Source organism: Scyliorhinus canicula, chromosome 11 (genome assembly GCF_902713615.1).
Source record: "Scyliorhinus canicula chromosome 11, sScyCan1.1, whole genome shotgun sequence".
NCBI classification, from domain to species: Eukaryota; Metazoa; Chordata; class Chondrichthyes; order Carcharhiniformes; family Scyliorhinidae; genus Scyliorhinus; species Scyliorhinus canicula.
Genome location: NC_052156.1, coordinates 85,933,533 through 85,956,859, shown reverse-complemented (window position 1 = coordinate 85,956,859; position 23,327 = coordinate 85,933,533). Strand labels below are relative to the sequence as shown.

The 23,327-nt window shown below is 48.3% G+C and overlaps 1 protein-coding gene across 1 annotated transcript in view; it reads right to left on the bottom strand.

Moving 5' to 3' along the window:
• dnah1 (dynein, axonemal, heavy chain 1) overlaps positions 1-23,327 on the bottom strand; it is a 995,196-nt gene that overhangs the window by 235,229 nt on the left and 736,640 nt on the right. The window contains 2 exon segments of the mRNA XM_038812191.1: positions 10,785-10,976; positions 20,941-21,126. Of these exon segments, the coding sequence (XP_038668119.1) occupies positions 10,785-10,976; positions 20,941-21,126 (378 nt within the window).

Genomic DNA, 23,327 nt, shown 5'->3' with positions numbered 1-23,327 from the left:
TACTCTTTGCATTAGCGATTGAGCCGTTGGCGATGGCACTGAGGGGTTTCAGGGGGGTGGAGAGGACTGACAAGGGGAGGGGAGGAACATCGGGTCTCGCTCTATGCGGATGATTTGTTGTTGTATGTGGCAGACCCGGAGGGGGGAATGCCGGAGGTAATGGGGATACTAGCGGAGTTCGGGGACTTTTCGGGATATAAATTAAATCTGGGGAAAAGTGAGGTCTTTGTAATACACCCGGGAGACCAAGGGGAGGGAATTGGGAGGCTCCCCTTCAAAAGAGCAGTTAAAAGTTTTAGGTATTTGGGGGGTGCAGGTGGCAAAGAACTGGGGGACCCTACACAAGTTGAACTTTTCCAGACTGGTGGAGCAGATGGAGGAGGAGTTTAAGAGGTGGGACATGGTGCCGCTGTCGCTGGCAGGGAGGGTGCAGTCAGTTAAAATGACGGTCCTCCCGAGGTTCTTGTTTTTGTTCCAGTGTCTGCCCATCTTCCTCCCCAGGGCCTTTTTCAAGAAGGTAACGAGTAGTATCATGGGGTATGTGTGGGCACATGGCACCCCGAGAGTTAGAAGGGTCTTTTTGGAGCGGAGTAGGGATAGTGGAGGGCTGGCGTTACCCAACCTTTCAGGATATTACTGGGCGGCAAATACATCGATGGTACGAAAGTGGATGATGGAAGGGGAGGGGGCAGCCTGGAAGCGCATGGACCAGGGCGTCCTGCGGCAACATAAGCTTAGGGGCACTGGTAACGGCACCATGGCCGCTCCCTCCCACGAGGTATACCACGAGCCCGGTGGTGGCGGCCACCCTCAAGATCTGGGGCAGTGGAGGCGACACAGGGGGGAAGTGGGAGGTCTGATAGGGGCACCACTAAGAGGGAACCACAGATTTGCGCCGGGAAACACAGGAGGGGGATTCCAGAGCTGGCAGAGGGCGGGTATTAGACAACTGAGGGACTTGTTTATAGAGGGGAGGTTTGCGAGCCTGGGAGAGCTGGAGGAGAAATTTGGGCTCCCCCCGGGGAACACGTTCAGGTACCTCCAAGTGAAGGCATTTGCCAGACGACAGGTAGCGGGGTTCCCCGCGCTCCCCGACAGGGGGGTGAGTGATAGGGTGCTATCAGGGGTCTGGGTCGGGGAGGGGAAGATCTCGGACATCTATAAGATTATGCAGGAGGTGGAGGAGGTACCAGTAGAGGAGCTGAAAGATAAGTGGGAGTTAGAGCTGGGGGAACAGATAGAGGACGGGACATGGGCAGACGCCCTGGAGAGGGTCAACTCGTCGTCGTCATGTGCGAGACTAAGTCTCATTCAATTTAAGGTACTGCATAGAGCCCACATGACGGGGACAAGGATGAGTCGGTTTTTCGGGGGTGAAGACAGGTGTATTAGATGTTCGGGAAGCCCTGCGAATCATGCACATATGTTTTGGCATGTCCGGCACTGGAGGAGTTCTGGAAGGGGGTGGCAGGGACGGTGTCGAGAGTGGTGGGGTCCAGGGTCAAGCCAGGATGGGGACTTGCGATCTTCGGGGTTGGGGTGGAACCGGGGGTACAGGAGGCGAGGGAGGCTGGAATATTAGCCTTTGCGTCCTTGGTGGCTCGGAGGAGGATCCTGATTCAGTGGAGGGACGAAAGGCCTCCGAGTGTTAACACCTGGTTAAACGACATGGCAAACTTCATCCAATTGGAAAGGATCAAATTCGCCCTGAGAGGGTCGGTGCAGGGGTTTTCCAGGCGATGGCAACCCTTCCTAGACCTCTTGGATCAGAGATAGAAACTGAGGCCATGACAGCAGCAACCCGGGAGGGGAGGGGAGGGCGGGAGGGGGGGAGGGGGGGGGGAGGGGGGACAACGACGAAGGAAGTACGGTAGTGGCGGGTGGCACGGGCAAGGCCTGCCCGAGGACGCTGCTAGAAATGATAAGTTGGTCTGACTGTCGGTTCGCCGGGGGGGGGGGGACGCGCGGGTAGGGGGGGGGGGGGGGGATTTTTTTTTTTCTTTTTCTTGTTAAGTAGGGGGGTTTGACTTTGTTTTGTTATAATTTAAATGTAAATGTAGGGGGGGTTAAAATGTTTGTATTTTGAAAAATTCAATAAAAATTATTTAAAAAAAAAAAGATGAGGAGAGGGGATAATTAGATATCAAAAAGGAAATATACATAAGAAGGCAGGGGGCATGGCTGAGGTATTAAATTAACACTTTGCATCTGTCTTTGCCATGGAAGAAGATGCTGCACAGGTCACAGGTCATGCTGAAAGATGCGGGACGGGATTCTCCGTCCAGCGACGCCGGAATCACGAAGCACGATCGGGCGGAAAATCGCACTTCAGCCGAAAATCAAGAATGGCGCCGGGCGTCCAACTGAATACCATGCACCGGTGCCTCGACAGCAGCATGAATGCATTCTATTCCTCTCGTACAGTAAACGCCTTTGGCATATCATTAACGGTAAGCCCCTGGTATTCTCCGGCCTCCTGAAATTCTCCACCTCCGCCTGGAGGAATGGCGAGGTTCACTTATGGTTTTTAAAATCGGGAAACAAGCGCCTTGGTTGCTGAGGAATAGAAGTGGTCGGACATGTTCACAATGGCGCAGCCATGGGCTGCCCTCCTGCCGCTGGCAGAGTTGGTTGAGGGGTGGCATCTGCCAGGGCTGGGGTGAGTACTGAAGGTGACCAGGGGATGGACTGTGGGATTGGGGTCCCCCCCTGGGACCAGGGTGTCCAAGCATGGACAGCCACTACCATGGCCTGCAAGGCAGTCATCTTGTTGCACACACCACTGACCGCCCAACGTGGTCCGTGGTTATTATTCTGGTCCAGAACTTGGTATGGTCTACACACACATCCGCCTGTGTCATCTGGAATTGAAGATTTTCGACAAACAATGTCCTGCAGTCCCTTGCTTGTTTGCTATCTGCATTGATTTCCATATTACGTGCTTTTTCAAGTTTGACTGCAAGTCCTAACACTTTGTTTCCATTGAAGGGCAGCACGGTAGCACAGTGGTTAGCACTGTTACTTCACAGCACCAAGGTCCCAGGTACGATTTGCAGCTTGGGTCACTGTCTGTGCGGAGTCTGCACATTCTCCCCGTGTCTGCGTGGGTTTCCTCCGGTGCTCCAGTTTCCTCCCACAAGTCCCGAAAGACGTGCTGTTAGGTGAATTGCACATTCTAAATTCTCCCTCAGTGAACCCGAACAGGCGCCGGAATGTGCCGACTCAGGGCTTTTCACAGTAACTTCACTGCAGTGTTAATGTAAGCCTACTTGTGACACTAATAAAGATTATTATTATCAGTTCAATCGATCAGGCTTCCAACTGATTCTGCTGCTGATCGCCTTTATTGCCTGAAGTGGTCTTTTTCCTATGTTTGTTGTATTGAAATGTGTTGACTTCTTGTTTTCTTTGTTCTATTTTTGAAGAAGCATTGACTTCTTGTTCTTGAAAGGCAGAGCTGCAAGTGATGACAGATAATCTCAGAGATATCAAAGAACAGCAGCTCAGTGCAAAGCACAGCACACTCAAGCAATTGGAGGAAAAGCTGAAAGGGCAGTCTGTTGACTTCTTGCTTTCTTTTCTATATCTTTGAAGAACCATTGACTTCTTGCTTCTTAAAAAATCTGCTCAAGGTCTGCTCATACTTGTTGATTTCTTCTTTAAGTGCTTTTATTGTTATTTACTGATTCTTGATTTCTGCAAACTCCGTGTTGTATTCCTCAAGTGTGTCCTGCAGTTTCTGATTCTCAGTTTCTATATCTTCCATACGCTGGACTTTGAGCTGGAGCTATTATCCTCGATCTAATGCTGGAACGGGATCACTGAAGTCACTGTTGGTGACACACAGAGTGGTATTTTCAGATTGCAATGAGCGGTTCTTCCCCAGCAGAAGTACCTCTAGGGTTTTGGATGTGTCCTGTGATCCAGATCCTTCTTTTTTTTTTTTTAAATAATTTTTATTGAAAGAGTTTTTCCATACAAACATTTACCCCTACTATTTTTTTAAATTATATACAACACAATCCCTCTAGGCAAATATCCCTCCCTCGCCCGCCCTCTCGCGCGCACCCAGTCCTCCCCCCCCCCCCCCCCCCAAAGCAACAACTTAACAAACAAGGCAGCCTACAGTTTCAGACATGAGCAGCGAGCAGACTTGCCCGCGTTACAGTCATGCATGTCCCCCCACGACCATTGCTGCCCCCCCCTCCCCTCCCCTCCCCTCCCCCCCCCCTCCCTCCCCTCCCCTCCCCCCCCTCCCTCCCCTCCCCTCCCCCCTCCCTCCCCTCCCCTCCCCCCCCCTCCCTCCCCTCCCCCCCCTCCCTCCCCTCCCCTCCCCCCCCTCCCTCCCCTCCCCTCCCCCCCCTCCCTCCCCTCCCCTCCCCTCCCCCCCCTCCCTCCCCTCCCCTCCCCCCCTCCCTCCCCTCCCCCTCCCCTCCCTCCCCTCCCCCCCCCTCCCCTCCCCCCTCCCCTCCCCCCCTCCCCTCCCCTCCCCTCCCCTCCCCTCCCCTCCCCCCCCTCCCCCCCCCCCCCCCTCCCCTCCCCTCCCTCCCTCCCTCCCCTCCCCCCCCCCTCCCCTCCCCTCCCTCCCCTCCCCCCCCCTCCCCTCCCCTCCCCTCCCCTCCCCCCCCCCCCCCGGGTTGCTGCTGCCACGACCCCGAACGTCTATCTCTGATCTAAAAAGTCAAGGAAAGGTTGCCACCGCCTGGAGAATCCCTGTACCGACCCTCTCAGGGCAAATTTGATCCTTTCTAGCTGAATATAGCTAGCCATATCGTTAATCCAAGTTTCAACGCTTGGAGGCCTCGCGTCCTTCCATTGAATTAATATCCTTCGTCGAGCCACTAGGGACGCAAAGGCCAGTATTCCGGCCTCCCTAGCCTCCTGTACCCCCGGTTCTACCCCGACCCCAAAGATCGCAAGCCCCCATCCTGGTTTGACCCTGGACCCCACCACCTTCGACACCGTCCTTGCCACCCCCTCCCAGAACCCTTCCAGCACCGGACATGCCCAGAACATATGCACATGGTTCGCTGGGCTTCCCAGACATCTGACACACCTGTCCTCACCCCCAAAGATCCAGATCCTTCTGATGCTACACCTTCCATCAACTTCAGGATACTCAGCTTTTTTAACCTCTTCATAATCAGACTGCCCTTTCAGCTTTTCCTCTAGTTGCTTGAGTGTGCTGTGCTTTCCACCGAGCTGCTGTTAGAACATAAGAACATAAGAACTAGGAGCAGGAGTAGGCCATCTGGCCCCTCGAGCCTGCTCCGCCATTCAATGAGATCATGGCTGATCTTTTGTGGACTCAGCTCCACTTTCCGGCCCGAACACCATAACCCTTAATCCCTTCATTCTTCAAAAAACTATCTATCTTTACCTTAAAAACATGTAATGAAGGAGCCTCAACTGCTTCACTGGGCAAGGAATTCCATAGATCCACAACCCTTTGGGTGAAGAAGTTCCTCCTAAACTCAGTCCTAAATCTACTTCCCCTTATTTTGAGGCTATGTCCCCTAGTTCTGCTTTCACCCGCCAGTGAAAACAACCTGCCCACATCCTGGTTTGACCCTGGACCCCACCACCTTCGACACCGTCCTTGCCACCCCCTCCCAGAACCCTTCCAGCACCGGACATGCCCAGAACATATGCACATGGTTCGCTGGGCTTCCCAGACATCTGACACACCTGTCCTCACCCCCAAAGATCCAGATCCTTCTGATGCTACACCTTCCATCAACTTCAGGATACTCAGCTTTTTTAACCTCTTCATAATCAGACTGCCCTTTCAGCTTTTCCTCTAGTTGCTTGAGTGTGCTGTGCTTTCCACCGAGCTGCTGTTAGAACATAAGAACATAAGAACTAGGAGCAGGAGTAGGCCATCTGGCCCCTCGAGCCTGCTCCGCCATTCAATGAGATCATGGCTGATCTTTTGTGGACTCAGCTCCACTTTCCGGCCCGAACACCATAACCCTTAATCCCTTCATTCTTCAAAAAACTATCTATCTTTACCTTAAAAACATGTAATGAAGGAGCCTCAACTGCTTCACTGGGCAAGGAATTCCATAGATCCACAACCCTTTGGGTGAAGAAGTTCCTCCTAAACTCAGTCCTAAATCTACTTCCCCTTATTTTGAGGCTATGTCCCCTAGTTCTGCTTTCACCCGCCAGTGAAAACAACCTGCCCACATCTATCCTATCTATTCCCTTCATAATGTTAAATGTTTCTATAAGATCCCCCCTCATTCTTCTAAATTCCAACGAGTACAGTCCCAGTCTACTCAACCTCTCCTCATAATCCAACCCCTTCAGCTCTGGGATTAACCTAGTGAATCTCCTCTGCACACCCTCCAGTGCCAGTATGTCCTTTCACAAGTAAGGAGACCAAAACTGAACACAATACTCCAGGTGTGGCCTCACTAATACCTTATACAATTGCAACATAACCTCCCTAGTCTTAAACTCCATCCCTCTAGCAATGAAGGACAAAATTCCATTTGCCTACCTGTTGCACCTGTAAACCAACTTTCTGTGACTCATGCACTAGCACACCCAGATCTCTCTGCACAGCGGCATGCTTTAATATTTTATCGTTTAAATAATAATCTCGTTTGCTGTTATTCCTACCAAAATGGATAACCTCACATTTGTCAACATTGTATTCCATCTGCCAGACCCTAGCCCATTCACTTAACCTATCCAAATCCCTCTGCAGACTTCCAGTATCCTCTGCACTTTTCGCTTTACCACTCATCTTAGTGTCATCTGCAAACTTGGACACATTGCTCTTGGTCCCCAACTCCAAACCATCTATGTAAATTGTGAACAATTGTGGGCCCAACACGGATCCCTGAGGGACACCACTAGCTACTGATTGCCAACCAGAGAAACACCCATTAATCCCCACTCTTTGCTTTCTATTAATTAACTAATCCTCTATCCATGCTACTACTTTACCCTTAATGCCATGCATCTTTATCTTATGCAGCAACCTTTTGTGTGGCACCTTGTCAAAGGCTTTCTGGAAATCCAGATATACCACATCCATTGGCTCCCCCTTATCTACTGCACTGGTAATGTCCTCAAAAAAGTCCACGAAATTAGTTAGGCACGACCTGCCCTTTATGAACCCATGCTGCGTCTGCCCAATGGGACAATTTCTATCCAGATGCCTCGCTATTTCTTCCTTGATGATAGATTCCAGCATCTTCCCTACTACCGAAGTTAAGCTCACTGGCCTATAATTTCCTGCTCTCTGCCTACCTCCTTTTTTTAAACAGTGGTGTCACGTTCTTTGGTATCTCTGAGATTATCTGTCATCACTTGCAGCTCTGCCTTTTTCCTTGCAGGCAGGTTTCCATATCTCCTATCTTTATATTTAGCTCTTCATTCTGGATGTTCAGTTGCTTGATTTCCTGATGCAATTCACCTATCTCAGTTTGTAATTTCTGCTGTTTAAACACAGCATTTCTGTTGTTATCTTAACTTGCTTCAAATGCTTTTTTCAACTGAGTAAGATTGTTCTCCAATTCATGGCAATTCCTTTTTATGTGGCTTCTCTCTCTCTCTAGAGACTCAATGCTGCGCTGAAGGGAATTTATCTTTGTGTTGAGCTGGTTTATGACTTGCCAATCCTTCTCAATAAGCTGTTTCAAGTGTACTATTTCTGCTCGTTGAAACTGAGAGGCAAGCTGCAGGGTTTTAAGTTCCCTCTTCTCCTCCCCGTAGCACAGCTTGTGTCCTCTCCAGTTCCTTAATTTCTAGCTCATGGTGCTTCAATTCCAAAAGTTCATCATTTTCTTTTGTGAGGCCATGATATGCTACACTGTGCCAGTTGTTTTTTGTTTATCGCTCAAGATTAGTTCTTGTTTTCTGTTGTTCTGGCACATTTCTGTTCGATGTTTGACGAGCAGTCATTGACATCACCGTCTTGTTTCTTTTCGGGGATACATCTGCCTCCAGAACCTGCAGAGTCATCTTCTGAAGGAGCTTTGCTTTGAAGACTTCATTTCTGTTGACTTCCGACTTGGTATTTATGCATTGTTTCACACTCTCAACAGCACCCGTATCTTCTAGGTCCACCAGTCTTCCAGCAGAAACTATTTTGTAATCCGCTGTGTGCGGAGCTGTAGCCTGAGTCTTGGATTGTTGCTCCGGAGTCTGTACTGACTGTGCATCTATGGCTGCTGTGTGCACCGTCGGTATATAGTCTGTGTCTGTATTGTCGGTGTCCATATAGTCGGTGTCTGTATCGTTGGTGTCCGTATAGTCGGTGTCTGTATCGTATAATCGCTATACTAGCTGGAGTGACTCATATGCTGCTGCGCCTAGCAGGGATTGCTTGCCGACTTTAACAATTACAAAGTTAACTGTGAATAATTGTACATTCACTTCGGCTTGCAGGTTGCACGTTCCCAACATCTTGATTGGTGCGCCGTGGTAGTTGGTGAGATTGCAATCTTTATCCTCTATTTGTGGTTGAATCCACATCTTCAGCAGGTCTGCTTCGTTGATTAAATTCGCTCTGGCACCTGTGTCCAGTTTGATGTTTGTGCTGTTTGATTAATTCTGAGCGGAATCGTCTAATTATCCAAGTCGTTTGCCATTTCTTCTTCTATTTTTGTGTTTCGTTAACAGCGCCTTCATTGATCAGGTCCACGAAAAAAAAAACCTTCCAGGCCATCTGGTGCATCATTAAACTCAGCTTGCCTGTTCAGGGCTGTACTTTGCATAATTGACGAATCACTAATTTTTTTAGCCTTGGCTATTACATTAACACTCTTAGGTTAGTGTGTTCTTGCAATCGACCGGCATTGCTGGGCAAAATGGTTTCTCTTGGAGCATCTGGTGCACGTCTTGCCATATGCAGAGCATATTCTTGGGCCGTGCGTTCTGCTGCACCTCTGACATAAAATGGCGTTCTCTGAAAATGTCTCAAAATGGCTCAGCCCGGACCACGTTTCTGATCCCGCTGCGACACAGCAAAGCCGTTGGTCGCCACTCTCTTTTTTCCCGCCACTTTCTTGTGTCTAGATCTCAGTGATTTGCTTTTGTGCAATCTCACTGGCCTTGCATAATTTTATGACATCTGCTTGTTTTAAATTGTTTTCCCTCAACAATCGCTCACGTAATTTATCACATTGCAGACCATATACAATTTGGTCTTTTGTCAAGGAATCTTGGAGGTCTGCAAAATTGCAGGATTGCACTTTTATACGTAGATCCATGCCAAAACAGTCAAAGTTTTTGCCTGATTTTTGAAGTCTCATCCTGAATACCTAACGCTCGAAAGTTTAGCTTTTTTGCGGATGGCAATAGTTAACGAATTGCTCGATTATTTTTGAGCAGCTCTTCTTGTCTTCCTCCAAAACGAACTGAAAAGTATTATACAGATCAATTGCTTGGGGACCGGCTACTGTCACAAGAGCGGTGTGTTTCTCATGTCTGAAGCTTCTCGGAGACCAAGAGCTTGCACGTAAAAAGTGAATTGCTGCTTGAAAGCACGCCAGTTTGCATCTACATTACTAGTCGTGAGCAGTTGGCTGGGAGTCTTCAATGCTTCCATCTCGCTTTGCTGATCCTGGTAGTATGTTTTTTTGCAGCTGGTTTTCTCTGAGTCTCTGATTGCTTTCTGGTGTCTTCTCACCGTACCTAATTTTCCCTAACTGTTCTCTTTCGACATCCCCTCCTCGTACCATGTAAAGTTTTTTGATTGGGCTGATGTTGAATCTTGTGTGGTAGTGTTAACAAAGAATATTAAACTTTGTTTTACAACAAAACTATTTATTACTAAGACTACTCGAAAGGATTACTATAATGTCTAAGATTAATACAGTTGGAAATAATGGTCCCACACTAACTTACAGTAAGATACTACAGAGCTACTCTAATATGCGACTGCTATCAACTCCTTACTAACACCTTCTCCTGGAACTCATGTTGTGTCTGGGTCACGTGTCTGCATACTCGCACCACCTGCTGGTCGGATGCTAGAACTACAACAGTAAACAAATAACTGAAAATACACATAAAGATACATAGAACATACAGTGCAGAAGGAGGCCATTTGGCCCATCGAGTCTGCACCGACCTACTTAAGCTCTCACTTCCACCCTATCCCCATAACCCAATAACCCCTCCTAACCTTTTTGGACACTAAGGGCAATTTAGCATGACCAATCCACCTAACCTGCACATCTTTGGACTGTGGGAGGAAACCAGAGCACCCGGAGGAAACCCATGCAGACACGGGGAGAACATGCAGACTCCGCACAGACAGTGACCCAGAGGGGAATCTAACCTAGGACCCTGGCGCTGTGAAGCCACAGTGCTATCCACTTGTGCTACTGTGCTGCCCCAAATGATGATGATGTACTCATATTATATACATCACTTATTATCACAGCAAGGGCACATATCATCCCATAGATCACTGAACACTCTGCAGGCTTACTCAACATTACAATGACAGGGATTGACTTTCCAACCACCACCAACCAAGGCAATATTTTATTCAAAGGCATCCATCCATAGCTTCCACCAATCCCAATACGCATGTATCAATGCTTCCTGGGCTGTTAATTACGTGAGCCCCACATAGGTAGGAGTCATTTTGAATGCATTCAAAGTGGGCAAATTTTAGTCTTTTTATTCAAAGTTTGCATCCATTCCATTTTTCTGGATTATTTCCAGCTGGAAAATATTGTCTTCCTGGTTGCATTTAAGCTAAACTCAAGATGAAGGCAACGGAGCCAAATGTATAAAGTATAGGACACAGAAAATACCTTATCGTACTTGAACAAGCTCTCCAAGAACTTGGCTGGATCCTGCAAAAGCCCTTTTCCTGGTTCCCAATAGTCATCAATTTTAGTGCCTGGTTTTTCTCCTGCGACTTTCTTTGGCTTAATTCCCTTCATAATACAGACTGCTTCAATCACCAACTTCACGCCGACTGGAGGACGTTGCATGCCTCGTACCTGAATGCACAGTACAAGTAAAATTATCATCATTGGTCCAATCTTTTGAAAATACGTTATCGTTGCTTACAAAAGTGAAATACCATAGATGCTGGAAAATTGAAATTAAAAGAGCAAATGCTGGGAAGGATGAAGGATATCATAGAATTTACAGTGCAGAAGGAGGCCATACGGCCCATCGAGTCTGCACTGGCTCTTGGAAAGAGCACCCTACTTTAGCTAATGCCTCCACCCTATCCCTGTAACCCAGTAACCCCACCTCACCTTTTTTGGACACTAAGGGCAATTTATCATGGCCAATCCACCTAACCTGCACATCTTTGGACTGTGGGAACAAACCGGAGCACCGGGAGGAAACCCACACAGACATGGGGAGATCATGCAGACTCCGCACAGACAGTGACCCAATCCGGGAATCAAACCTGGGACCCTGGAGCTGTGAAGCAACAGTGCTAACCACTATGCTACCAGGCTGATCATCGATCAGAAATATTGGCCGCGATTCTCCGCTCCGGCGCCAGAGGGCCGGCACCAAAATGGGAGTACTTTACTCCGGTGCCGGTCCCGAAACCTGATTCTATGTTTCTGGGGGGGCCAGCACGGTGCTGGAGTGGCCCACGCTGCTCCAGCTGCCAGTCCCGGCGCCGCGGGGTCCACAGATGCGCAGTTGGGCCGGTGCCAACAACGGATGCGCACTGGCCGTCATCCCCGCGCCTGCCCCGACGCCAAATGGCGCAGGGATCCAGGAACCGGCGCAGAAGAAAAGAGGTCCGCAGTCAGAGAGGCCGGCTCGCCGATCTGTGGGCCCCGATCGTGGGCCAGGCCGCTACGGAAGGCCTCCCCGGGGTTGGACCCCACTACCCCCTCACAGGCCGACCCCCCGGACCCTTCAACCCCGAGGTCCCGCCGGCCCAGAGCATGTTAGAATGGCGGTGGGACTCGGATTTTTTGGGACAAACGCTCGGCCCATCTGGGCCGGAGAATTACAGCGCCGCCGGAGGATCGCCGCTACAACCGTTTGTGGCAATTCTCCGTGCTGCCCGGCGCCATGCGCGCCTGCCCATTTTTTCACGGGCGGGAGAATGGCTTCCCGGCGTCGGGCAGTATGGTGCGATTTGCGGGCCCCCCTGCCGATTCTCCGGCCCAACGGGGGGATCGGAGAATCGCGCCCATTAACTCTGTTTCCACAGATGTTGCCTGACCTGCTGAGTATTTCCAGGATTTTCTCTTCTTATTTATCATTTTTTTTTCAGTGTTTCATCAAGGTGAGTTAGTGTTGGGAAATGGAAGTGTATAGTTTCAGCAAGCGACCACTCAAAAGCGATGACTATCGACAGGTTTTGATTTATTCTCCTTACAATTTACACCTCCTACTCCCCAAATGGTCTCCCGCACCTGGCCCACACCCTGGCCGGGGTATTTATGCCCCAACAGTCCTGGGAAAGGGGGGAGGGGGGGCATAGCACCACTCCCTCATCTGGGTAAATCTTACTCAGATAGGGCCACAGTTTGCAGATCCCTGGGTCTCCTGTAGGGTTACAACAGGAATGTTTTCAGTTCCAGTGTCAATAATGTGAAAAGTAGAGTTATCCCTATTCCACATCAATGATTTTCCTCATCCCAACTTGAAGCCCAACTGCATTATTGTTACATTTTTTCAATCTCCATACATTAAGTAAGTATAAAAACTCAGGAGATCTGCAGAGATGTTTCAAACGGAGGTTTATTTAGAACCAGAAGAAAAGGCCGCAATCTGGCAAACAGCACGTAGGCCCCTGCTGGGGCTACCAGTAATGCCGGTCCCCATCCGGGCCGGCTTTAAGGATTGATTCCATGAACCCTAGGTGATAGACCTCTGCCCCACGGGAAGATCAATCGGGTCATCCCCATGGGTCTCATGAGAGTTATTACAGGAGATTGTCCATTGCAGCTTGTAAATAAGTCAAAATTTGTAATGATGTGACGGCAATGATACACATGAATATAAAGAACTGAGTAATTTGTGCAAGGAAAGGCTTATTCAAAAAATACATAGGAATGTATAACTTACATTATGCTGCTTTGACATAATGTTTATTGCATTTTTAAATGTACCAAATCTAAAGGTTTACACTTAGAGCATAATGCTGACATAAAAAATTAAAGCAATAAGAAAAAAGCACACAAGCCTCAGACTTGTTATGCATATTTAAAGTTTACTCTAAATTGATGAGGGAGAAGGAACTTAACATATTTGGAGGATAACAATAAGAAAGACAATGGACGGAATTTTGCCTAAAAGTTGTCAGAGTGCCAGGCTCTGATTGAAAACCTTTCAGGAAACATAGCACCCCCCCCCCCCCCCCCCCCCCCCCCCCCCCCCCCCCCCCCCCCCAACAGAGGTATCAGAGGCTCATCTCACTCCCCCCCCACCACCACAGAAATATCGGGGAACCCCCCCCCCCACCACCGGCATCAACTTCTCCACATAAGGGAAACCTCTCCCACTCTGCTCCACAGAGGACCCACTCCTGGCACTGCCAACCTGGCACTGCCCCTGCCACAGGAAGTCATTCCAACCTGTGGCAGAGGGCAATGCCCTGCATATCCTAAGTAGAGGTTATACATACCTTGGCGCCCCTGGCCGGTTCCTCATGACTGATTCCCATTTTTATATAGCTGCTGTAAACATTGCCCACGTCACATCATGTTGGACCTTCATGCGAAGCTCAGCGGAGGGTACACGTTTACGAAACTCGATATGAGTCATGTTTACCTCCAGTTGGTCCTGGTCCCCAAGTCCAGATGTTTTGTAACCATGAACACTCACACGGAGACAAATGAATACACCCACAGGAACACCTACAATACCTGGACGAGCTGCTGGAGTGTTTGGAGAATGCCGGCGTCAGCCTCCGGAGGGAGAATTGTGTATTCAACGCTGCTGAAGTAACATCCTCACTTGGATACTCATTGCTTCTGCCCGCATCCAGTGATGGGCATTGCTGCTTGCAGCATACGACAATGTGTTGGAGCACCGCTACGGGATCAAGATTCCCGTTCTTTCCAATGTCAATTTGATGGGGGCCAGAACGGTTTCTAAGGTTGACCTCATGGCTAACATGAGGTCCTTCTTTATAGACGCCCTGTGTTTTTGGAGCTCTATTGAAAGAAGCTCCATCCACTGCCCCTTTGTTGGGCCGGCGTTTGCACTGGTGATCCTGCTCGGTCTGCCATGTTCTGCTCCATTTCACTTTGCGCATCTCCTCACTGAGGTCTGGATCCTCCTCTATTAGCTCTTACCATTGCTACTATTTTTCCAGCTCTGTCTTGTTATGCTCATAAGCGGCTTCCTTGTGGTGCACTTGACAAAGGAAGGTTCAGACGTGGAGATAACTTCAACACGTTTATTAAACTATATACACTTCTACTACTCAGGTTCGACACTACTGTTAATCCTTCTATAGCTACCCAGACTGATTAACCAGTCTGCTACAATCCACGTGGTGGGTGTAATATTGAATCAACCCTGTGTCTCTGCTCACTGACTGTCTCCACTGGAAAGAGGCAGATCATGTGTGTGGTGTTCTTTATATATGGGTTGGTGTAATTCCCTCCTGTGGTCGTGTCACCTCTGTGTGTATCGTGAATGCCCATTGGTCGTGTCCTATCTAGCTAATCTATTGGTTGAGTGTATGTGTGTTATGTCTCTGGTGCTCCCTCTAGTGTCTAGCTAGTCTACATGTATTTACATTAACCCCTTGTGTATTTACAGTGATGCATATCACCACAAGCTCCATGGCTGGTTCAAAGGCATTTCCTTGGATGGTTATTAGTTTGGGTGAGGGTGCATTTTCTTTTATTTTTGTATCCAATTTATGGGTTGAAAGGGCCTAAATTGAAGTTCCCAAGGAAGAGCCACCTTAAAAAAAAAATACATTTAGAGAACATAGAGCATAGAACTGTACAGCACAGTACAGGCCTTCGGCCCACGATGTTGTGCTGAACTAGTCTGAAACGAAGGTCAAATCAACCTATTCCTAATCATTCTAGTGCACTCCATATGCCTATCCAATAAACGCTTGAAAGTTCCTAAAGTGTCCAACTCCACTACCATAGCTGGGAGTGCGTTCCACGCCCCAACCACTCTCTGAGTAAAGAACCTACCTCTGACATCCCTCCTATATCTTCCACCATGAACCTTATAGTTATGCCCCCTTGTAACAGCTACATCCACCCGAGTAAAAAGTCGCTGAACGTCCACTCTATCTATCCCTCTCATCATCTTATACACCTCAATTAAGTCACCTCTCATCCTCCTTCGCTCCAATGAGAAAAGCCCTAGCTCCCTCAACCTTTCCTCATAAGACCTACCCTCCAATCCAGGCAGCATCCTGGGAAATCTCCTTTGCACCCTTTCCAATGCTTCCATATCCTTCCTATAATGAGGTGACCAGACTGCACAAAATACTCCAAATGTGGTCTAACCAAGGTCTTGTACAGTTGCAGCATAACCTCACGGCTCTTAAGCTCAATCCCCCTATTAATAAACGCTAACACACTATAGGCTTTCTTCACGGCTCCATCCACTTGGGTGGCAACTTTCAGAGATCTATGGACATGAACTCTGAGATCTCTCTGCTCCTCCACATTCTTCAGAACCCTGTCGTTAACCCTGTAATCCGCATTCAAATTTGTCCTACCAAAATGTATCATCTCACACTTATCAGGGTTAAACTCCATCTGCCACTTTTCAGCCCAGCTCTGCATCCTATCAATGTCTCTTTGAAGCCTACAACAGCCCTCCACATTATCCACTACTCCACCAATCTTGGTGTCATCAGCAAATTTACTAACCCAACCTTCAACTCCATCATCCAAGTCATTGATAAAAATCACAAATAGCAGAGGACTCCGCACGGATCCCTGTGGTACACCGCTGGTGACTGGGCTCCAGGATGAAAATTTGGGATCTACCACCACCTTCTGTCTTCTATGTAATAGCCAGTTATTGATCCAATTGGCCAAATTTCCCTCTATGCCATGCCTCCTTACATTCTGCATGAGCCGACCATGGGGCACCTTATCAAACGCCTTACTACAATCCATGTATACAACATCAACTGCTCTACCGTCATCTATGTACTTAGTTACCTCCTCAAAGAATACAATCAAACTTGTGAGGCAAGACGTAACGTTCACAAATCCGTGCTGACTATCCTGGATTAAGCTGTATTTTTCCAAATGATCATAAATCCTATCCCTCAGGACCCTTTCCAATAATTTACCTATGACAAAGTGTGACTAACCGGCCCATAATTCCCAGGGTTATAGCTATTCCCTTTCTTGAACAAGGGGACAACATTCGCCTTAACCAGTCTTCTGGCACTATTCCTGTAGACAGTGAGGAGATAAAGATCAAAGCCAAAGGCTCTGCAATCTCATCCCTCGCCTCCCAAAGAATCCTAGGATATATCCCATCAGGCCCAGGGGTCTTATCTATCCTCAGGCTTCTCAAAATTTCTATCACATCTTCCTTCCGAATATCTACCTCTTCCAGCCTATCAGCCTATCCTCCTCAACAACATGGCCCCTCTCCTTTGTGAACACTGAAGAAAAGTATTCATTTAATGCCTCTCCTATATCTTCATGCACACGTTCCCACTACTGTCCTTGACCGGCCCTAACTTCACCTTGGTTACTCTTTTATTCCTCACATAAGTGTAAAAAGCCTTAGGGTTTTCCTTGATCCTACCCGCCAAGGACTTCTCATGCCCCCTCCTAGCTCTCCTAACCCTTTCTTGAGTTCCTTCCTAGCTATCTTGTATCCCTCAAGTGCCCTAACTGAACCTGGTTTTCTCATCCTTACATAAGCCCCCTTCTTCCTCTTGACAAGACATTCAACCTCTTTTGTAAACCATGATTCCCTCACTCGACCATTTCCTCCCTGCCTGACAGGGACATACATATCAAGGACACGCAGTATTTGCTCCTTGAACAAGCTCCACATCTCAATTGTGCCAGTCCCTGACAGTTCCTGTTTCCACCTTATGCTCCCCAATTCTTGCCTAATCGCATTGTAATTACCCTTCCCCCAGTTATAAACCTTGCCCTGCCGGATGTTCCTATTCCTCTCCATTGCTATAGTGAAAGTCACCGAATTATGGTCGCTATCTCCAAAGTGCCCTCCCACTACCAAATCTAACACTGGGCACGGTTCATTACCCAGTATCAAATCCAATGTGGCCCCTCTTCTTGTCGGTCCATCCACATATCGTGTGAGGAAACCCTCCTGCACACACTGGATAAAAACAGCCCCATCCAAACTCTTTGAATTATAGTGGTTCCAATCAATATATGGAAAGTGAAAGTCACCCATGACAACTACCCTGTGACTACTGCACCTCCAAAATCTGCATTGCAATATTTTCCTCCACATCTCTGTTACTGTTTGGGGACTTATAGAAAACTCCTAACAAAGTGACCGCTCCTTTCCTACTTCTAACTTCAGCCCACACCTCAGTAGAACCCAATTCATTTTTTCAAAATAAGGGGCTGGTTTAGCACAGTGGGCTAAACAGCTGGCTTGTAATGCAGAACAAGGCCAGCAGCGTGGGTTCAATTCCTGTACCGGCCTCCCGGAACAGGTGGCGGAATGTGGCGATGAGGGGCTTTTCACAGTAACTTCATTGACACCGACTTGTGACAATAAGTGATTATTATTAATTTAGTGTGGCCAATCCACCTAATTGGCACATCTTTGGGTTGTGGGGCCAAGGCCAACGCAGACATGGTGAGAATGTGCAATCTCCACACAGACAGTGACCCAGGGCCTGGACCTCAGTGCCGTGAGGCAGCAGTGCTAACTAATGCGCTACCATTTTGCCCAGAAGAGCCACCTTTTGTGCAACCGCTCAGCACATCGTCGCCACCAGAAGTCAGGGAGAAGCCATCTTCAGGTGGCTGCCCAATTAACCACCAGCAGGTTAGGGGCTGAGCAGTCAGGAAGCAGAGGTGACAGCATACTGCTGAAGGGGGCTGCCAGTATTCTGAATATCTCGGCTGCATTGAACAACTTTGCTGACATAAATATTAACTACACTTGAGGCCTGAGGAAGAAAGTGCCTGAAGTGTGGCAGAAGGGTGATCCAGGTTGCCCCATTGCTCAGTGAAGTCTTCCTGCAGATTTTCCTCCAGGTTGTTTGGAAGGTCTTGGTACATAGGAGCAGGAGTGGGCCATTCAGTCCATCTGCTTTGACAGCACTGATCTTTGCAGTACCCAAATTGTAACAGCCTTTCCACTCTGAGAATGCATGGTTTATTCCTACTCCCTATTTTCTATCTGGTAACTGATTCTCCATCCATAACAAAAGATTACCCCAGAACCATTGGCTCTAATTTTGTTTCTAAACCTCCTGTGTGGGACCGTAACTTTCTGAAAATCCTTTATCAATGCTACAAGTAACATCCTCAACAAACTCCATCAAGTTTGTCAACCATGATTTCACTTTCATAAATCCATATTGACTTTCCCCAATCGTATTATTATTTTCCAAGTGTCTAGTTATCACATCCTTAAAAATTATAACATTTCCATACTACTGACATCAAACTGGCAGGCCTGTAGTTCTCGGTTTTCTCTCTTCCTCCCTTAAATATCGGTTCCAGTCTGCAGGAACCTTTCCAGGGTCTGTAGAATTTTGAAAGTGTAATGACTTGGGCCAGGACTTTGAGATTGGCCAATTAGAATACGAGTTCCCTGATTAGTGGCCCAATCAGGGAACCCCTTTCTGTGTATATACTAGGGAGTGCCAGATCCTCTGCCCTCCCGGTGTAGACAGCAGACTGAATGGTCATCGTTGTTCAGCGGTTGGGTTTGTGAATAAAAGGAATTCTGGTGACTGGACTTCTGCCTCTGTGGACTGAATACAGAAAGGTAACCACAATGCACCGCCTATCTCTATAGCCACCTCTTTCAACACTCTGGGATGAAGCTTATAAGGTCCTTGGACTTGGGACAGAGGTCACAAAGGATGTCAGCAGTCATGGGGGTCATCTGTAGAACCTAGCTATAGTGCCACATGCGGGTGAATGACCTTATTCGTTCAGCCAAGGTGAGTGTCCGAGTGTTTCTCTTTGGGGCCTATGTGGCGCATGTGAGAGTGAGTTACCTGGAAAGGGAACATCCATCAATTCAGTAGCAGTGGAGTCAGATAGCAGGAGACTGCACCTTGGTCAAAGGACACTTGTTTGTCAGTATTGACTGGAGCAAGATTGCTTCAGACTGATCACGTGCAGGAGAAATCAATGTGCCTCAGCTTGGACAGCTGGTTTGCTACCAGCTCAGGCACTAAGCTGTCTTTGTCAGGTAACAAACATTATTCATCTTTTTCTGCAGGAAAATAAATCTCTTATTGCAAAGGCCCAGACTGGTAACAGGGGGCGGGATTCTCCGACCCCCCCCTCCCCCCAGCCGGGTGGGAGAATCGCCGGGGGTCGGAGTGAATCCCGCCCCCGCCATCCTCCCAATTTGCCCACCCCCCAAAAACCAGCCCGACGTGAGTCATGCCACCTGCCTCGGAGAATGGCGGGGTCTGGCGCAACTCCATGGGCGCCAGGGCCGCCCGGATTCTCCGGCCCACAATGGGCTGAAGTCCCGCCCGTCTGTTGTCGGTTCCGCCGATGGGACCTGGCTGCGTTGACGGGCTCCGGGGTTCCTGGGGGATCGTGGGAGGATCTGGCCCCTTAGGTGCCCCCATGGTAGCCTGGCCTGTGGTCGGGGCCCACAGATTCGCGGGCGGGCCTGTGCCGTGGGGGGACTCTATTCCTCCGCATCGGCTGCTGTGGTCTTCCGCGATGGCTGATGCGGAGACGAACCCTCCCGAGCATGTGCGGGGATGATGCTGGCATGCGCTGGCGCTCATGTGCATGCGCCGACTTGCGCTGGCTGGCAGAGGCCCTTCGACGTCGGTTGTCATGGCGCCAATCCCCTATCCTGCGGGCCGGTGGGGCGCCAACCACTCCGGGGCGAGCCTAGCCCCTGATGGTGCGAAGGATTCCACACCTTTGGAGCGGCCCGACGCCGGAGTGGTTCACGCCACTACGTCCTGCTGGAACCCCCCGCCCCGCCTGGTACGGGAGAATCCTGTCCAGGGTCTCTATCCTTGATATCCTGACACCAATGGAATAGGGGACATTGGGATTGATAGGCCAGTATATTGAGGCTCTGAAGTCCTTTGGTTCCTATGCACCATGGGAAAATTCAAAATTTCTCTTACAATTGCTTTCAAGTCGCAATTAACTGCCTTAATTACCTACTCGCCACATTGAGGCACGTGTCCTCCCACCATGCTGTCTGCCCCATGGGAATCTGGATTTGACATGAGAATGATGGACTTCCCGTATTACATCATCTCTCATGATAATCCGCACTGTTCCCCTGTTCCCTGCCTCCAAGACTGTCCTCAAAAGACCCAGAAAATTCCAGGCTTTATAATAATATTAGGCACACCTCAGAATGCACAAGACAAGATCAGAAAGGGGTGGGGGGAGATCTGATGGAAATTGATCTAGCCACTCTCCCGTATCACCTTTGGAATGGCATAAGGTTCTCAGGTTGGAGATGATGGACTGCGAGAAGTACAAAAAGGAGAAAATATAATTTTTCTCAGAATAAATAGAAGTCAACTTGCTTCATCCCTGGATGTTAATTGTATACTACATTAACTGAGGATTCGTGTGTGGAAAATAAATAGACACAGACTGAAATTGTGGTTATTGGGTTATGAGGAGTGGTGACAATCACTTACCTTATAAGTGCATGTAAAATGTGTAAAGATTAGCTTCACTTCTATCCTTCATTAACTGGCTTTCTGGATTATAACAATTACTCACTTGTTTTACGTGACTAGGTACATGGTGACTAGGTAAAAGCTATATGAGAAAACTACACAGTAAATGGATAGAAAAATGGCAGGAGGGTCACCTCTGTAACGTCGTTTTTGTTCAGAGACTTCAGACTGGCTAAAGCTGCATCCAGAGCAGGCAGCGCCTCATCTAAATCTTTTTGAGCATCGTCCGCAATTGACTGGGCTAAATTTGCCTTTACTGTGGCTTTTGCTTCCTCTTCACTGACGGCCTTTCGAGTTTCCTCTGCAATAGCAGTATCGACCTGCAAAATAGCATGCCTATCAGCAACAGCACACAAGTAAACAAAACTTTTACAAGTCCTGAATAGCAGTAAATACAGGCCTGATCAGCAACTTGCCATTCTTTCACAAAAATTCAATAAAATTCCTGACAAAGTAGCAACAGTGTCTAATCGATGCAATAAATCTCATTAAACTTTAAGTTATCTTCTCGGTTGTACATTTATCTACTAATTTGTAAAAAGTAGAAAATGAACTGATCTACATAACAATCACATTAACATAAATACTGGGTGGGCAGCATGGTGGCCTAGTGGTTAGCACAGCCGCCTCATGGCGCTGAGGTCCCAGGTTCGAATCCTGGCTCTGGGTCACTGTTCGTGTGGAGTTTGTGTGGAGCGAGCAAAGCATTTCCGCCATTTTGGGGGTGCTGGAGCATCCTGATTTGGCATCAAACCAGCGCCTACCGTGATTTTGGCGTTGGAGTCTATTCTCTGCCCAATCGGCGTCGGCAAACGGAGAATCCCACCCACTGTTTGCTTTGAAGAGTAACAATGCAGTCATCTCAGCTTCTGCTGTTGTTGAAGTATTGAGATTCAATATGGTATTTTCATTGATTATTCTTTAAAGTAGATTCGGTCAAGAGGAGCTCAGTGGGTCACAGTGCTTTTAAGCTTTGAAAGGCTTCTGCACTGTATCTGTGATGTCATCTGAAACTTATCCTTCTTTGCTGCACTTTAAGTAATTAAGGATTACCTGTTGCTGAATCAAATTGTGGAACTTACTTCTTAACAGCTCTGTGGATGAACCTACACTATGCAAACTACAGCAGTTGAAGAAGGTGGCACGCCGTCACCTCCTCAAGGGTATTTAGAGATGGGCAATAAATGCTGGTCTCGCCAGAATTTTTAAAAAAACAGTGTAACGCTCCTGCCCAGTTATGTTTGAGCAAGCAGTTGCGAACGGTCTCATCGCACTTGGCTCTGTGACCCAACAAGGCTGTTAAATCTTGCACAAGGACTCTTGCAAGATTTGTGATGCTGTGAATGCAAACACAACCTGGAACTCACCCTCAATGAGCATGATCCAGATTTACATATGTCAGTGAGCAATTGGGCTCGCAGTTCACATCTGCCCTCCACCTCCGGGAAGAACCTACTCATTCGGGTTCTGGTCAAGTGGGCTTTATGTACCATTTTGGTTGCATTAGGTTGCGTCTTGTGCAAGTGGAGGTGGAGTTGACCCTATATAGTGCTTCGCTCCAGAGTCCCCACCATCTTTCAAACCCCAGGTCTTCCTCCCATTTCCTCCTCGTTGCGTCCAGTTTGGCGTCGGCCCTCTCTATCAGTCGTCCGTACATGTCACTACAGTTCTCTCTGCCTAAAATGTCTGCATCCAGTAGTTCTTCTAATAATGTCTGTCGCAGTGGTCTTGGGTATGTCCTTGTCTCCTTCCGTAGGATGTTTTTAATCTGGAGGTACCTATATTCGTTAAAATCTCTCTGTCAGTTCGTCCAGTGTTGTGACCCTACCGTCGGTGTATAGGTCTCTAACTGACAATGTCCCTCTGTCCTGTCTCCACCTTTAAAAGGTGGCGCCAGTGAGTGCTGGCGTGAACCTGTGCTTATTGCAGATGGGGGCCTTGTCGGACATTTTGGTTAGGCCGAATTGTTGCCTAGCTGGTTCCAGGAGTGGAGCATAGCAACCACCATTGGGCTGCTTGAGTGTTTCTTGTGTGGGGATGTGAGTGCCGCAGTGGTGAGAGCCTGGAGGGATGTCCCCTTGCAGGAGGCCTCCACCGCATGCACCCACTTGGCTTCTGGCTCCTTTTTCCATCCCATTACTCTTTCTGCTGTCGCTGCCCAGTGTTAGTATTGTAAGTTTGGGAGGACTAATCCCCCACTTGGATTTTGCACTCGGGATCTCCCTTCGCCCAGAGACAATTCTAGGTGGTTGCATACAGTGCTTTTTTGTTCCAGGCCCCCAGTTGGGGCTCTTTGTAGCCATAATGCTGTTCTCGCTCTGCCGTTATTTATTTCTTTCTCCCTGTTGTCATGAGAATGTAACTTTAAGAAATATTTGGCTGCTCATGTTACTGCAGTGATGTCAGAGTGTGGGTGGAGCTGAGCTCTGGTTCTGCTTTTTAGTTTCACTTTGAGAAAAGCTTGGGTGGTCTGTCTTTTTGGTTTTGTTTTTCAGTGTGTTGCAGATGAAGTCAGAAAAAG